General features: G+C 40.7%; 1 protein-coding gene across 4 annotated transcripts in view; it reads left to right on the top strand.

Annotated features, from left to right (window-relative positions):
- Positions 1 to 17,030, top strand: part of CACHD1 (cache domain containing 1) — a 235,245-nt gene that overhangs the window by 152,286 nt on the left and 65,929 nt on the right. For all 4 annotated transcript variants that reach the window (XM_055585592.1, XM_055585591.1, XM_055585590.1 and 1 more), the window contains exon 4: positions 3,191 to 3,297. In XM_055585592.1, the coding sequence (XP_055441567.1) occupies positions 3,191 to 3,297 (107 nt within the window). The remainder of the gene's footprint in view (positions 1 to 3,190; positions 3,298 to 17,030) is intronic.

The following is a 17,030-nucleotide window of genomic DNA, read 5'->3' as shown; positions in this document are numbered from 1 at the left end:
GTACTGCCTTATTTCTAAAGGAATCTACATGACAGGATTGGAGGGCTTCTTACCCCTCAGGAGCCTGTCAAAGTCAGATTTCAGGGAGGACTTTACCCTAGACTCACTAAATCTGAATCTTCCAGGGCAGAGCCCAGGAATCTGCATTCCAACATGTTGCCAGGTGATTCTGATAGGGCTTAGACTTTAGTTAATTGTCCCTGGTGGCTCAGATGGTAAAGCATCTGCCCGCAATGCGGGAGACCAGAGTTCGATCCCCGGGTCAGAAAGATCCCCTGGAGAAGGAAATGGCAACCCACTCCAGTACTCTTGCCTAGAAAATTCCATGGATGGAGGAGTCTGGTGGGCAACAGTCTATGGGGTCGCAAAGAGTCGGACACGACTGAGTGACTTCAATCAGGAGCCTGTCAAAGTCAGATTTCAGGGAGGAGTTTACCCTAGACTCACTAAATCTGAATCTTCCAGGGTAGAGCCCTGGAATCTGCATTCCAACATGTTGCCAGGTGATTCTGATATGGCTTAGACTTTAGATAATTAGGAACCATTTATCTGAGGGATAGTCCTCAGTTGTTAGACCTCTGGAGCCTTCTGCAGGAATCCAAAATAGGACTAAGCACATATGAGGAATGTTCATAGACAGTCAGTTAATATGAGCGTTTGCTTTTGACAAAAACAATGCTTAGTGTTTTATACACACACACACACACACACACATATGTATACACACATAGTGGTGAATAAAACCGACAAGACATATGATCTGCTCTCAAGGGGTTTTTGTCTGTTCATATGGCCTGAACCATAAAAAGCCACCCCTTAAAAACATTTACAAGTGTTGTCCAATTAAAAAGACATATACAAATGGATCCATAAATTTAAAATTATGCACTTGCCCTCAGAGAAGATGGAAACACTTGACATAGACTAGGAAAGCATTCACAATTCAGTTTTTCAGGGGAAGTGATAAGTGAACAAAGACTTGAAGGATGATTAGATAATCAGGAGAACCTTCTAGACTTGCATTGTCCAACATGGTAGCCACTATTTGGTGACTGTTTACATTTAAATTAAGGTTAAGCAAAATTGAAAATTTAGTTTCTCAGTTACAGTAGCCACATTTCAAATGCTTAGTAGTCACGTGTGGCTACCATATTGAACAGTGAAAAAATGACACATTTTCATCATCTCAGAAAATTCTGTAGGACTGCCCCAGTCTAGATCAGAGGTGGTGAAACAAGTGTGGTACACCACCAATTTTTGAAATTTGAGTTTTCCTGGAATACAGCCATATTTATTCCTCTAAAAATTCTCTTTGGCTGCTTTCACACTACAATGGCAGAAGTTGGTCATTGTGACAGAGACCTTGTAGGCCACAAGGCCTAAATATTATCTGTCTTTAATTTAAAAAGTATGTGAGGGAATAGATTTAATATGACAATCTAGTGCATGGAAGGCAAGAGAGTTCCTTGTCTAATGCTACTCTTGCTTCACAGATGTTAAATGCTAAAACAAGAGAGGACAGTGAGACTATGTTGCTTTGCCAGCATACACTCCGGCAGCTGCTGATGTATTAATCTCTTCTCTTCTCTCCATCTGTGGCTTTTGAGGCAGCAATCTTCTCGTCTAGACAAACTGGAGCAGGTCCAAGGAAGAGTGACCACACTTGTAAAGCAACTGCGTCCTTGGAGGCACAGTTGACAGTGTTGATATAATTCTATACTGGATGAGAGACTGGACTAAAGAGTCTCTTAAAATCTCTTAAAAGGTCTCCTCTTTTGAGACGATATGTATCGAAACAAAACTGTTTTGGAACCCAGCACACCCATTGAAAACCCAGCCCCATTGCTCATACAGCCAGTTCAATTTAATAGTTCTTATAAAAAAGATCCATAAAATCAACATTCACGTGAATGATAAAGTGGATCTTGATTTTTAGGAGTGTTTGTTCAGCGTTGTAAGAGCTTCTCTACCCGTGTTAATGAAATTTCATTAATGATATTTATAATCAGAGATACACATTTAACACTAGTTTTTAAATACCTAATTTCAGATTGAGTTTATTTACAGGTAACTCTTAGAACCTTCATGAATCGTCTCAGTATCTGAAATCCAAAATAGTTTATTTAGAAGTTCTAGAGTTTTCTCTTTTGGAGAAAAAGAGAAAATTACTGGATTATTGGATTTAATTTTAATCCAAGTAATAAATCCAAGGTCTTTCCTGATTTCTAATGGGAGTGCAAGGCTGAACCTAGAGTTAGAACAAAGTTAAGTCTCTTTAATTTACCTGTAAATTAAAATTACTTGGATTTATTACTTCTGGATAAAATTCACTGGAAAATAGTCTTAGTGACTATATGAGTCAGTAGATTTTCTTATTATTTTCTTGTAGATTGTTTGCCCTGGCAAATGAGTCATAATTATATTTGTGTTTATTGATCAGCTACTAGCCAGAGACTTAGCATTGTTCTAACTCTACGTTCAGCCTTGCACTCCCATTAGAAATCAGGAAAGACCTTGGCCTCATCTATATTACAACCTGAAACGTGCAAGCTGTGTATCACTTATCATGAGAGGAACTGTGGTTTCACAGTTTTGGAAACCTTTTCACAGCTTTGGAAAATGTTTTTTCTTTTCTTTTTTTTTTTTTTCCAGATAAGAAACCTGGGGCTCAGACAGACTGTACAATTTATGCAAGTTCACACATGTAATGGTGACAGAGCAAGGATTCAAATCTAGATCTTTCCTACTCCACAGCCATTCCTTCTCCTTCACTACTGTCTGTTTTTATGCTTGGTCATTGGTTTTCGGATGGAATAATTTAAAGAATTTTTTCACATGTCACACCAGAGCTTAAGTCTGAATGTTTGTCATTCTGGTCTAAATTTTGTCAAATCTATTTTCTGTATGATTTCATCAACAGTACCTGGTCATTCACTGCAGGGAAAGTTGTCTTGAAGGATTTTTTTTTTTTAATCTTCTTAGAATTTCTTTTGATTTCTAAAACCTTTAGATGCAGATGTTGGGTTTGCCCACGCTACTCTGAAGTGATTTTTAAAAATATTTAAATTGTAATTTTACTATTCATGAGCTGACCTATTCTGTACACAGTATTTGAACTATTAACTTTTGTTTGTTTTCTGGATTGAATAATGACCAGATAAATATTGCTGATTCTCTTCTGTTGTTTCAGATTTGATGGGAACTTTAATACCAATGTATCTAGAACAATTAGTTGTGATCGACTATCTACTACTGTTAATAGCCGGGCCTTCAATCCAGGACGAGACTTAAATTCAGGTTAGTAATCTCTTGACTTCATAAAGGTGAACTGTTTTCCACCACATTTTTGAATAAATGTATTGCTTTACATTTAGTTTGAAAGAAAAAAATATGTTCTTAAAGTTAGGTATTTCTTTCTGGCAAGCTGACCCTCGAAAGAGGGAAAGGAAGAAGAAAATAAAGCAGACATACATTGAGCATTCACTGTATTACATCTGTGTTTGTGAACTATGCCATGTGATTTGCTAGATTCTTAATCTATTATCTCATGCAGTTGAAGAATGATGAGGTTACTTTCCTACTACAGAACAGTGCCATGATGCTGTACATTTATCCCTCAGTATCTGCAGATACTTGGTTCCAGGGAGCCCCCATTCATACCAAAATCTGCAGACACACAAGTCCCTTACATATATGGTGAGGTATAAAGAATACAGTTGACATTTTAGATCTGTGTATTTCACATCCGTGGATATGGGCAACTGACTGTATGCTGAACTTTTTTGGTCTGGTTGGAACTCGGTCATATACAATAGTAATTACTACTAGGGTTAGGACGTGTGCACATGGTTACATATAGCTTCAAACTGGCACCATGTCTCTGCTTTCTTGCCCTAGAATTCCGATCTACATTTCTCACTCTGTCTTGTTGTATACAGCTGTTGGGTGATGGGCCTCAGAACCTGAAGGCTTCACCTTTTAAAAGCTGAAAGTGTTAAACAGCTAGGAATAAAAAATTACCATGTGGCCAAACAATCCCACTACTGGGCATATACCCTGAAGAAATCATAATTGCAAAAGACGTATGTACCCCAATGTTCATTTTGGCACTGTTTATAATACCTAAGCCATGGAAGCAACCTAGATGTCCATCAACAGATGAATGGATGAAGAAGCTGTAGTACATATACACATCAGAATATTACTCAGCCATAAAAAGGAATACATTTGAGTCGGTTCTAATGAGGTGGATGAACCTAGAGCCTATTACATAGAGTGAAGTAATCAGAAAGGAAAAAACACATATCATATAGTAATGCATGTATGTGGAATCTAGAAAGATGATACTGATGAGCCTATTTGCAGTGCAGCAATGGAGACCCAGACATTGAGAACAGACTTGTAGAAACAGCAGGGGAAGGAGAAGTGGGCTGAATGGAGACAGTAGCATGGAAGCATATACATCACCATGTGTAAAATAGTGGGAATTTGCTGTATGACTCAGGAAACTCAAATGGGGCTTTGTGACAACCTAGAGGAGTGGGATGGGGTGGGAGGGAGGTTCAAGAGGGAGGGACATATGTATACCTGTGGCTGATTCATGTTGATGTATGGCAGAAACCAACATAATATTGTAAAGCAATTATCCTTCAATTAAAAATAAATTAATTAAAAAATAAAAGCTAGAAATGCCTTTAGAAATTACCTACCAATCTCAGTCCTAGGATTTTACCAAGGAATATTCTGAGGCTCAGAATGGTCCTAAGACTTCCCTCATCACTGGAGAAATAAAAGATTTAATCCTTATACATGAAGAAGTGTATTTCCCAGATTCCAGGTCTCCAGGAAACATGTATAAGCCAAGAGAAAAGCCAGAGACCCAGAATATTTACTTTTAGAGCCCTACCCAGTATTGGTTCAGAGGAAGAATTCTAGTCTTTGGGCATTGTATACACAAACCAGGTAATCTATTAGGTCTGGAAAGAAAGAACTGTAAGCTTTATGTTGCTTAGGGATTAAAAAACTATAGCTGTTAGCTAAATGATGCAACCTAAATCTGCCAGGCACTTCTTGTCTAGACCAATACATAATGAATTCAGTCATTTAAAAAAAAAATTGGTCGAAGAATCTGGAGACCTTCTGGAGCAGGTGGGATTTACTACTAGAAAGAGAATTCAGTGAAAATACTTTTCATAAAAACATAATTGAAGTGAGTAGAGAAGGGCATGGAATGGGCAGAGAGACATTCTAATGGGAGATTCCAAGGCTGGCTCAGGGCAGAGAGCTGGAACTTGAGTCTTTCATTTCCCAGATTCAGTATTTACTCTCTTTTCCTTTCCCAGTTGTGCCCAGTACAGAATGTTTAAGAATAAGAGAAAAGTTGGGAAGGACTTCCAAGATATTTGACTTTATCAACAAGAATGACAGAGTTGATGGGAAGGTGAGAAAGAGGTTTCTGTGGGAGGAAAGGAGTCAACATCTCAGTTTTAGGAAAGTTATCCAAGGGAAAATGTCTCACAGATAGTGGTGTATACAAGTCTGGGGTCCAGAGAATGAGCCAGACTGGACATTTATCACTTAGATTCATTGTGTATCGTGAGTCAAAGTCACTCAGTCATGTCCGACTCTTTGCAACACCATGGATTGTAGCCCACCAGGCTCCTTTGTCCATGGAATTTTCCAGGCAAGAACACTGGAGTGTTTGCCATTCCCTTCTCTGGGGAATCTTCCTGACCCAGGGATCAAATCCAGTTCTCCTGCATTTCAGGCAGATTTGTTATCATCTGAGCCACCAGGGAAGCCCAAAGTGAAAGCCACTCAGTCGTGTCTGACTCTTTGCAACCCCATGGACTGTACAGTCCATGGAATTCTCCGGGCCAGAATACTACAGTGGGTAACCTTTCCCTTCTCCAGGGGATCTTCCCAACCCATGAATCAAACCCAGGTCTCCTGCATTGCAGGCAGATTCTTTACCATCTGAGCCACAAAGGAAGCCCAAGAATACTGAAGTGGGTAGCCTATCCCTTCTCCAGTGGATCTTCCCAACCCAGGAATTGAACCAGGGTCTCCTGCATTACAGGCAGATTCTTTACCAACTGAGCTATCAGGGAAGCCCAGACAAGTCTGGAGTCCAGAGAATGGGCCAGACTGGACATTTATCACTTAAATTCATTGTGCATAGGTAATACTTAAATCATGAGACTCAGTAGGATCATACAGCAAGTGGCCATGGGGAAAAAATAATGACAAGAGGTCCAAAGACTGAGTCTTGGGACACTATACAACTTAGAGTTCACTCTAAGAGGAACCAGTAAAGGAATCTAAGATAGCAATCAGTCTGGTAGGAGGACCAAGAGAGCCTGAAGCCAAAGGACAAAAGTGTTTCAAGACAGGGGAAGAGGTCAACTGTGCTAAATAGGCCCTTAGTAAGATGAAGGCTCTTGAGAAAATGAAATTAAGCAACATAAACACCAATTAACTGGTGAATTTGACAAAGGTTGTTTGCTGGAATCGTAGAGTAAAAGAAAGGTTGATCTTCATCAGCTCAGGCTCTTAAGAATGGAGCAGGAGACGCTAAGCACATGAACTCCAAAGGTTTGCTGAATGGAAAGCTGGAGGGCCACATGGAGTATAGATAATATTTTTAAATTGAGAGAAATTATGGCAAGGTCATGTGCCAAAGGGAATTATTCAGTAGATAAAAGAGAGAAGTGAAAAGAGATAGTTGCTACAGCCTTATCCTTGATTAGGCAAGAGATGGTGGGATTCCAAGTAGAAGATGGAAACGCACAGAGCATTCATTCTTAATGGGAAGGAGGAAGAAGGAGGAAGTGTGTGGAATGCCCATAGTGACCAATGTGATGTCAGGAACTTGGGGGCATGACCTGCAATAGTGATTGTGTTTTCTCAGAGAATTAGGAAGCAAGAGACCCTCAGCTGAGAGGGAGGCTAGGAGACAGGGAGAGCGGGTTGGAGGAGGCACTGAAAACCTATTAGTTACACTAAGATTTCCTTCTGTGATAGAGGTTTTAGAGTAGAACTCAGTTGCACATGAATGGGGATCCTGACAAAATGCTGTTTTATTACAGTCTTTATTTGTCAAGGGAAAGGTGGGGAGAAAGAGGATGGTCAGGGAAGAGGTAGGTTGTTAGAGATCAGATCTTGAATTTGGCTGTTTCCAAGATCACGTCCCAAGGATTGATATAACATCCTAACTGACAGGAGCTGTTCTCAGCACAGTTGACGCAGCTAGATTTACAAGCCGTTTTTGGCAGTATTCAGGTATTTGAGAACGGACTTGCTCGTATTTGAAGTTTTGTGACATTCCACCAGGCAGTGGCTACAGCCAAAGTCCACATTCTTGAACAGTCATTTGTAATACGAGAGGAGTGGGAGATGGGGGAGGGTGACCTCACAGCTCCCCCTTCCCCTCCTCTCTGGCTCATGCCCCTTTTCAGAGCAGAATTAATGTGCTTTCTAGGCTATCACATGTCTGATATTTACATCTGTAAAATGTCCAGCCTTAGGCTCTTTCAGTCTGTATATAATCCATCAATGGGTTCCTAATTGATAACACAGTTTCAGATTGCCTCTCAGACTAGCTGGAAACAGACTCACATAAATTGTAAACCATTCTTAGCTTCATTTATCCAAAACTAGGTCATGTGTCCATCCATCCAACACACATGTGTATTCTTTGTCTTAAAACCACCCCACCACATCTCTACTTTCTAAATTGACTTCTGTCCCTGATTCCATACAAATAGCTGACGTTCAATAGTGCATGTGTTACATGATGGTATGGGTCATGTTTTGCTCAGGGTCTTTCCTGCTTTTATCCCTAGTTTCTCACTTTCTCTCTCTGTCTCTCTTTTAAATTCCTGCTGAGCTATTTTCTTGTGCATAGCCTGATCCCTAAAGAGAGTTTATTTGAAGAGTCCAAGGAAGTTGCCTCTTGCTCTCTTGAGTTACGCAATTGAGATGAGAGTGGAAGTGAGAGTTACTCTTTCTCACCGAAAGAAAGGGTGTCTGGACTTTCTTTATTGTGTTTGATTTAAAGAGCATTTGAAGTTGGAAACTTCGATCTTGGTCACGTTGCCATCTTCATTGAGAAACAGGATTCATGGGGTGAAAGAGGTGCTTGTAAGTCATGTTACAGCAGTAAATGCTGCAGGAGGTACAGATGGGCACTGAAGGCTGTGGACCAAACTGCTAATTTCAATGGCTTAATCACTTCATTCTTTGAATGACAAGCATTGGCTATGTGCTGTAGGTTTTTTGTTTTTCTTTAAAATGACTTGAAAATCATCTGTTAAAATGCTAATTCCAATGCAATGTGAAGCTATGTTCTACCTAAAAAAAAAAAAACGAATAAAATCAATCAAGCTAGGACTTTCTAGGATTTTGTATGCCTAATTAATCCAGCTTTGTGATTGAGATAGTATCATAAAAGATGTGGTAATTATTTTAAAAACTATTCAATCACTTAGAAATCTAGACTCTTGAGGTTATGATTGCATTTACATTCATGTATGGTGATGGGTGTACATATGTATATGCATAAAACTAAGTAGACAAACAAAGGGAACCTTTCTTCACTTTAATTCCTCTTCAAGTTCTATTCTTCTACCATGAGCTACTTTGGAGTCTCATCTTCTAGGTTTCTTACAACAATCCTATTACACTGATTTCAGAAGATTTTACTAGCCACATAGATTCTCATGTGTATATATACACTTTCCATAATACCTGTGATCATAATGAATACAGCCTGGGGTTTTTTGTTGTTTTTTACTTAACAAATATATTCTGAATATTCTTATATGTCTATGAAAACAAATATACTTCTCCAAAGTCTCTATTGTTGTAGCAATGTATAATTGTGTAACAATGTTAAATCAACCAATCTACTCCAGTTCAACATTGAGATTGTCCTAGTTTTTCACTATATCATTGCTCCCTTGTGTATATGTGCATTAAGTCACTTCAGTCGCTTTTGACTCTTTGTGACCCTATGTAATCCACCAGGCTCCTCTGTCCCTGGGATTCTCCAGGCAAGAGTACTGAGTGGGTTGCCATGCCCTCCTCTAGGGGATCTTCCCAACCCAAGGATTGAAGCCAGGTGTCCCACGTTGCAGGCAGATTCTTTATCACTGAGCCAAATTGCTCAGGGAAGTCCTCATTGCTCCTTTGGATCTCAAGTGACCCCTCCGCGGTTTCACGTGACTGCTATACAGCAGTTGGCATGAAAGCTTCCTTTTTGGAAACTTTACCCTCCTTAGTTTCTATAAAATTGTTCTGTGCCATTTATCCCCAGACTCCTCTGTCCAGTCCTTATCATCCTTCTTCTTGGGCTCTTTTTTCCTATGGTGGATGTCCCCGCATGTCCTCTCTTCACCACCTTCCTCCCCTCACTGTTATCTCCCCAAATGTTCTCCATTTATACAGAACTCCTCCTCCCACCACATGCTACTCAGTTCTAAATCTCTGTCTCCAGCTGTGGCCTGTTTCTGAGTTTACTTATTGAGGAACGAACTTCAGGACACATATTTCTCTACGATAATCCAGTAGCTACCTCAAAAATTAAACCATCAAACAAGCAAGAACACTTTCCTCTAAACTTACTCCCCAATCTGGAATATATTGTTGGTACCCTCTCCTGGTTACACTGGGAATTCTTCCTCATCTTTTTCTACCTGAGACTTCAGGCTTTAACAGCTTTGACCAAATGAGAGCATAAGTGAATGAAGTCGCCTGACTAGGGCATTTACATGTGTGTCCCTCTTCCTGCTCATCACACCCACTTGTAATGTAGATCTCATCATCCTTTTCATTAAAGGGAAACTTGGCTTAAATTCCATAGTTCAAAGATGTGTCTTGAATCCCCTTTGTTTTCTCCACTTCAGTACCATAGATTTAAATCTTCATTGCCTTTCTAGAAGACAAATTAATGTAGAAATCTCCCCCAAAGTTTCCCTTCTCCTATTCTTCCTCATTTTCAATGTATTCTGCACATGGTAGATAAGCTAAAGTACTCGCTCTATAACTCCATTTCTCAAAAATCTCTGATTGCTTCCCTCAACCTTCCAAATAATGATGGAGGCCTTTCAATTTCATCTTCTGCTCTCTCACTTCCTTGTGCCCTCTGAGCTGTATCCTCAAGGAACCCCTTTCATTTCTCCAAATCCCTAGTTTCTACCACTTCTCTATACTTCACTCTTATTATGTAAGAATTCCTTGTCTTTTGTAGCAGGTTGGGTTTACTAGGAGGCAGACTCTGAGATGGAGGTTGGCAATCTGTGGGGAAAGGGAGAGACAGGATTGAGCGGTAGGAGAAGCTGGGCTGGGGTACAGCCTCAGTGGAGCCCTCAGCCACCCCAGGGGGACTTAGAGGTGGGGGTGGCCCTTCAGAGTTGTGTCAGCCCAGTCACAGCTCTTAATGACTTTACTCTATGATCCATTCTTACTATAGAATTTTAACTGTTTGTGTTGGACATCTGTTTGATGCTCTACTCCTTTTCATTTATTTTTTTGTATGCCAAGTGTTCAATCCAGGCCCTGGCCCATAGAAGGTACATAGGAAAGTGAAAGTCGTGTCTGACTCTTTGTGACGCAATGGACTATACATTCCAGGGAATTCTCCAGGCCAGAATACTGGAGTGGGTAGCCCTTCTCTTCTGCAGGAGATCTTCCCAACCCAGGGATCAAACTCAGGTCTCCCACATTGCAGGCAGATTCTTTACCAGCTAAGCCACAAGGGAAGCCCAGAAGGTACATAGTAAATGCTTATTGAATAAATAGAACTAGGATTTTTTTTTGTACTTTTGTTGTTTCATCTTTATAATGGAATAGCCAAGGCTTTTGAAACAACCTTAGTGAAGAATAGAATGTAGATGTGATATGCTATAAATCAGACCTGGTTTTCTTAGCTTAGGAAATCAGCACGTATAAATGTCTCAGGTATATGGAAACTATTGAAACAGACTACCCAGATGAATAGTAGTATTTTCATGAAACTAACTGTGGTGATTTCAAACATACAATGCACACAGGAAAATCAATCTGTTACTCTTTGGTACCTCATAAACCATTTTATACTTTTGCCTTATTCTTACATGGATACCAAGGGCAAATATTTGTCAGTATTATATAAATGAGAAACAGGCCTAGAGAACTTAACTGATCTACGTAAAGTCAAACAAAAAAATGTTGGTATTAACGTGACTAAACGTCCATGTCCTGACTCCTAGTCTGATGGCCTCCTTATGACAGATGGTTTAAAATGAAGAGATGTCTCAACACTGTATTCTACCTACTGACACATCAAACTCTTGACCAAACCCACAATCTTCTCTTTTCCCACCCAAACCACCTCCGTGGGCCATGTTCCATATATCAGTTAGCAGCTTCATTTTGCTCGTTACCAAGGATTGAGACCAGAACCAATCCTGACTCTCTTTCTCCCTCATAATAAGCTGCTCTCCTGTGACAACTTTACAGTAGTTACTGTGGCAGACACCAGGGTAGTTAAGACAGAATCCCTCCCCTCACAGAGCTCACAACCTTGTCTTATGTGTGTTGAAGGCACTTAGGATGAGAAAAATCAACAAACAGATATAGTATGATACCGTGCTAAATGCTCTTGAGCTGAGTACCAAACACATTTCTCATTTCAGAATCTATAAAAAGTGCATCCAGCACAGGTTGCTGTGTAAGAGAAATAAGTAACGGAAAAGGAAGGTAGCACTAAGTCAGATTTTAATGGACCTCGTATATCAGTGTGAGGAGTTTGGTTTGGTTTTCGTTTCTTAGCTTGAAGTCAAGCAGGGGAAGACTTTAAGCAGACCAGGCAAGAGAGTTTTGTGGAGAACAGATGGAAGGGTGGTTAGCCTGAGAGAAGAGAAACCGGGGGGCAGCCAAGATCATCCAAAAGTGGGAGGGGCCATGGAGAGAGGAAATTGGCTAGATGAGGGATGAATGGGGGAACAAGAAATGAAGAATCCATGGGGACCACTCTTCCAAGTTGATTGGCATAGAAAAGGTAAAAGGTCATTGATAACTCAGGAGGGGATCGGACATAGGGAAGGTTCTGCTGATAATACCTTTTTAATAGAAACAGTGATAGACTTTATTTTCATGGGCTCCAAAACTGCTACAGACAGTGCGTGTAACCATGAAATTTAAAAACTCTTACTCCTTGGAAGAAAATCTGTGATAAACCAAGACAGTGCATTAAATAGCAGAAACAGAAACATCACTTTGCTGACAAACGTCCATCTAGTCAAAGGTATGGTTTTTCCAGTAGTCATGTACGAATGTAAGAGTTGGACTATAAAGAGAACTGTGGTGCTGGAGAAGACTCTTGAGAGTCCCTTGGACAGAAAGAACATCAAACCAGTCAGTCCTAAAGGAAATCAACCCTGAACATTCATTGGAAGGACTGATGCTTGCTGAAGCTCCCAGTACTTTTGCCACCTCATGCAAAGAGCTGGCTCACTGGAAAAGACACTGATGCCGGAAAAGAGGAGAAGGGGACAACAGAGAATGAGGTGTTTGACTGGCATCACCAACTCAATGGACATGAGTTTGAGCAAACTCTGGGAGATAGTGAAGGCCAGAGAAGCCTGGTGTGCTGCAGTCCATGGGGCCACAAACAGCTGGACACAACTGAACAGCAACAAATTTATTTGGCTCCACCCGGTCTTAGTTGTGGCATGTGGGTTCTAGTCCCCTGACCAGGGATCAACTCTGGGGCCCCTGCATTGGAAGCATGGAGTTTAGCCAGTGAACCAGCAGGGAAATCCTGATAATACTTTTAGAGCGGCTTGAAAATATGTATATGTTGAAGACAGAGTCTAGGAAGCAACTGAAGTTAAGGAAACAGATAAGACAATGGCGTTTCCCATCCTGGTTGAGTGTCCCAAACCTGGCTGATCATCAGGGGCAGCTTAAGTGCTTTGTCAGAAATACCTATTTGTTGGCCCCTCAACCCAGACCTAGTGAATCAGAATGTTGGCTTGGTAAAGCTTGGGAATCTGAGGCTTCAGGAGCTGATTGTAATGATCAGCCTGACTTGAGAACTCCATCTCCGTTAATTTTCTCTTATTCCTTCCATGAGTGTTTGGAGATGACCTTGATCTTTGAGTCCACTGGGAATGGTCTACTGGAGACGAAGGTAGACAGAGCAGTGTATCCTGTGCTGATTTTGGATTGGCCCAGAAATTTGTTCTAGATTATCTAAGCCCATGACCAGGCTGTCTCAACTGAATCAAGGACAGAATGGACTGGTTATTTTACATTATGTAATTAACTTAGAGTGGACATGATGAACTGTGAGCTTGGAACAGAGTCAGAGACTTGTGGATGTCCTCTCCTTAGTATTAAACTGAAGTAAACACAGTGAGATAGCTGGGTCAGCTGCCATTAATCTAACTGTGGCAATGGGCTTTAGCTGACATGATCAGTGTGCTGGGAGAATGAGAGGACTACATGGATCCCATTCCAGGCTCAAGGCTTAAGTCACTCCTCACTTGGAGCCAAAATATTCTTAGCTCTAAAATGGGAATAACAGTATCTCTTTGGTGAAACTCCGTAAGTTTGGCTTTTACTGGCTATTATATACTTGGAAAAATTAACCTCGATATGCCTTGGTTTCCTGAATAATAAAATCTACCTCATAGGGTTGTTCTAAGAATTAACTAAGATAACATAGCTAATAGTGCCCGTGCATGCTCAATGCTGAATCATGTCCGACTCTTTGCAACCCCATGGACTGTAACCTGTCAGGCTCCTCTGTCCATGGAATTTTCCAGACAAGAATACTGGAATGGGTTGTCATTTCCTACTGCAGGGAATCTTCCCAACCCAGGGGTCATACCTGCATCTCTCTGCATTGGCAGGTGAATTCTTTACCACTAGAACCACCTGGGAAGCCTCAAAAGTGCCTGGTATGTGGTCACTTGATATGCTTACCCCCTCTGGAATAGGATAAACAGTGTCTGGGGGTCTGTGAAATATGGCCCCTCCTGAATACATGGTAAATTGATACTCAGGATGCAAGCAAGGACTAGGAATTGGAAAGGTGCAATAAGGTATAATGCCAGAAATTTTGTTTGCAGTCCTCGGGATGTTAATTTATTTGATTCCCCTCCCAAAGGATTGCTATTGCATGGAGTATTACTGAGAGGTACTATGTAATTTCTGGTCTGTTGGGAAAGTATGTGTGTTTTTGTGTGTCTGCAACTCTGTGTATTTAGGACAGCTCTTGTGTTTTACGTTTGGCAAGCTGTGGGAGGTAGACAGCTCTGGGTGCTTTGCTGAGCAGTATTCGGCTGCACATCAGAAAGTCCAGAGTTCCTCCAAGTGGGAGCAAAAGTTTTCTATTACAGAGCATTTTCCTTTTGTCCATACCTCTGCTGAATAACCCTGTTAAGAAAACAGAAGTCACCGCCCAGCTACACACAGTTTGTAATCCATTTCTTTCTCATTGACATGGTGGACTAAGCGTTAAACAAAACACCCAGGTAAGGAGCCTGGGGACGTGGTTGGATTTGTTTTGACTGGAGAGGCCAATGACGTCAGAACCGATCAGATGTAGAGGATGAAATTGGAAAGAAAATATTTGGGGACTGTGGACTCTGGGGCCCATATGTTAGAATTACCCACAGATAGTTCAGTACACTGTATGCAGGTGGATGTTGAGACCCAGTAGAGGGGAAATAAAGAGTACCTGCAGAGAGAAGAGGCACAGTTTTTCAGCCATTTATCTGATGACAATTTGCCAAAGGTAAAATAAGCCAATGAGTATGGCAAAATTCTTCGTGTTCACTTATAGTTGGCATAGGACATGTAAGAAAGAAATAGTCAATTGCTGAAGCGGATGGAGCCTTTATTCTTGGTCCTCTTACCATTTTTCTCTGGGCTTCTAAAGGGTCTTTAGGAACACCTCTTTCAAATCTATTACTTTGCTAATGCAGATTGTGAAATCTTATGGGGACAGAAGTGAAGAGCCTTTGGCAAGGTCTTCATTGCCCAACAGATACTGACCCCTAGTGCTTCCCCAAAACTGGGCTTGTGCCAGGCTCTGGGGATGTGAATACCTGGCCCCTGCCCTTCTGGGACTGACAGCTCCTCTGTGTCAGACGTGTGGCACTAATAGTGACAGAAACAAATACTGCGTGTGCTCTGAGGGAGAACGATTATGCAGGGTAGTCAGCAAAGGTCACTCTGAGAAGGTGGTGATTCCAGTGCAAAAAAATGGGCATATGTGCAACAGTAAAAGAAATAGCTCTAGATATCCAATGGGTTGAAAGGGGAAAAGGTGAGGCTGGGGAGTAGGAAAGGACTGATGGGGTTTGGATTTAATACTAGGCATAGTTAAGTGGAAACCCTTTGAACAGTTTTAAGGAAGTCAATGGTGGGATTTGATTTCCATTTTAGAAAGATGCCTTTGGATGTTGGATAAAAAGTTGGGACTTAAAACCATGGCTTCTTATTCCCAGTCCTTCTGATTTATCAAGGTCTCCCTTTTAGGTCCTAAGAGCCAGCCTGAATTAAGTAGAAAGTGCAAAATAGCACTGGGCCTGTGTCCAAATGGCTTTCTTGTGCCTGTGAGAAATTTGACAGTGAAACAAAAAGACATTTCAAGCTCACATCTCTAACCTGTTAAGCATCTGCAAAATAATTAACAGGTCTCAGCTCTATAGTTTTTCTGTCAAATAAAAACTCCCTTTATTATCTAAAATATGCCATTTATTGCTGGATGTCCCGCACAGGCCTCAGCGCTGCAGTTCCTGTTGATTCTCCCCTCTAAGCTGTAGCTCGTGTCTGTGCCATTTTCCAGGTAAACCAGCCTATGGGATCGATGGAGAAGCCTACGACATTAGACTCCCAGTGGGTGTCTGCCAGTTTTAGCAGCTCAGCACTTTGTTTTCTCTCAGAAGTTTAAGTGCTCACTTTAGACTTATATCTTACTTCAGTTTTGAAATCATTCCTTTCTGGCAAGTGTCTCCTTAATTGTATTTACTTATACTGTATACTTATAAACTGATGCAGCTGATTATTCTGAGAACCATCAACCTGTTTATACATTTATTCTGCCTCTCAAGAAGTACTCAGTATGCTTTTTATCTGCTGATTGCTAATTCATTTAGCAGTTATCTATTGACATGTAGAACTGTAGTGTCCTGGAAAGAGTAAAGACTTTGGAGGCAGACATCTAGGTTAAATCATGACTTAGGGCTTTGAGCAAGTTCGTTCTTCATCTTTAAAATAGTATAATAGCATAATAGTCATTATAAAACATCAAATGATATATAAAACTAGTTTGTATGATGCTAAATAAGTTTTCACTATTAAATCAGTTTTATTGAAGTATAATTGACATCTAATAAACTTCATCTGTATAGCATTCACAATTGATATGTTTTGATATATTTAGTCCCATGAAGTCATCCCGTATCATTCCATAAAAGATACTTGCTTTTTGGAAGAAAAGCTATGACAAACCTAGACAGCATATTAAAAAGAAAAGACATTACTTTGCCAACAAATGTCCATATAGTCAAAGCTATGGTTTTTCCAGTAGTCATGTATGGATGTGACAGTTGGACCATAAAGGAGGCTGAGCACCGAAGAACTGATGCTTTTAAACGGTGTTGGAGAAGACTCCTGAGAGTCTTCTCTCAAACTGCAAGGAGATCCAACCAGTCCATCCTAATGGAAATCAGTCCTTCCAAATATTCATTGGAAGGACTGATGCTGAAATTGAAACTCCAATACCTTGGCCACCTGATGCAAAGAACTGACTCATTTGAAAAGACCCTGATGCTGGGAAAGATTGAAAGCAGGAGGAGAAGGGAATGACAGAGGGTGAGATGGTTGGATGATGTCATTGACTCAATGGACATGAGTTTGAGCAAGTTCCAGGAGATGGTGAAGGACAGGGGAGTCTGGCTGCAGTCTATGGGGTCACAGAGAGTCGGATACCACTGAGCAACAGAACAACAAAAATGAAATCATCAGACAAGCAA

Source organism: Bubalus kerabau, chromosome 6 (assembly GCF_029407905.1).
Source record: "Bubalus kerabau isolate K-KA32 ecotype Philippines breed swamp buffalo chromosome 6, PCC_UOA_SB_1v2, whole genome shotgun sequence".
NCBI lineage: Eukaryota > Metazoa > Chordata > Mammalia > Artiodactyla > Bovidae > Bubalus > Bubalus kerabau.
Note: the sequence above shows the minus strand (reverse complement) of the source record. Positions and strands in the feature narration are given on the sequence as shown.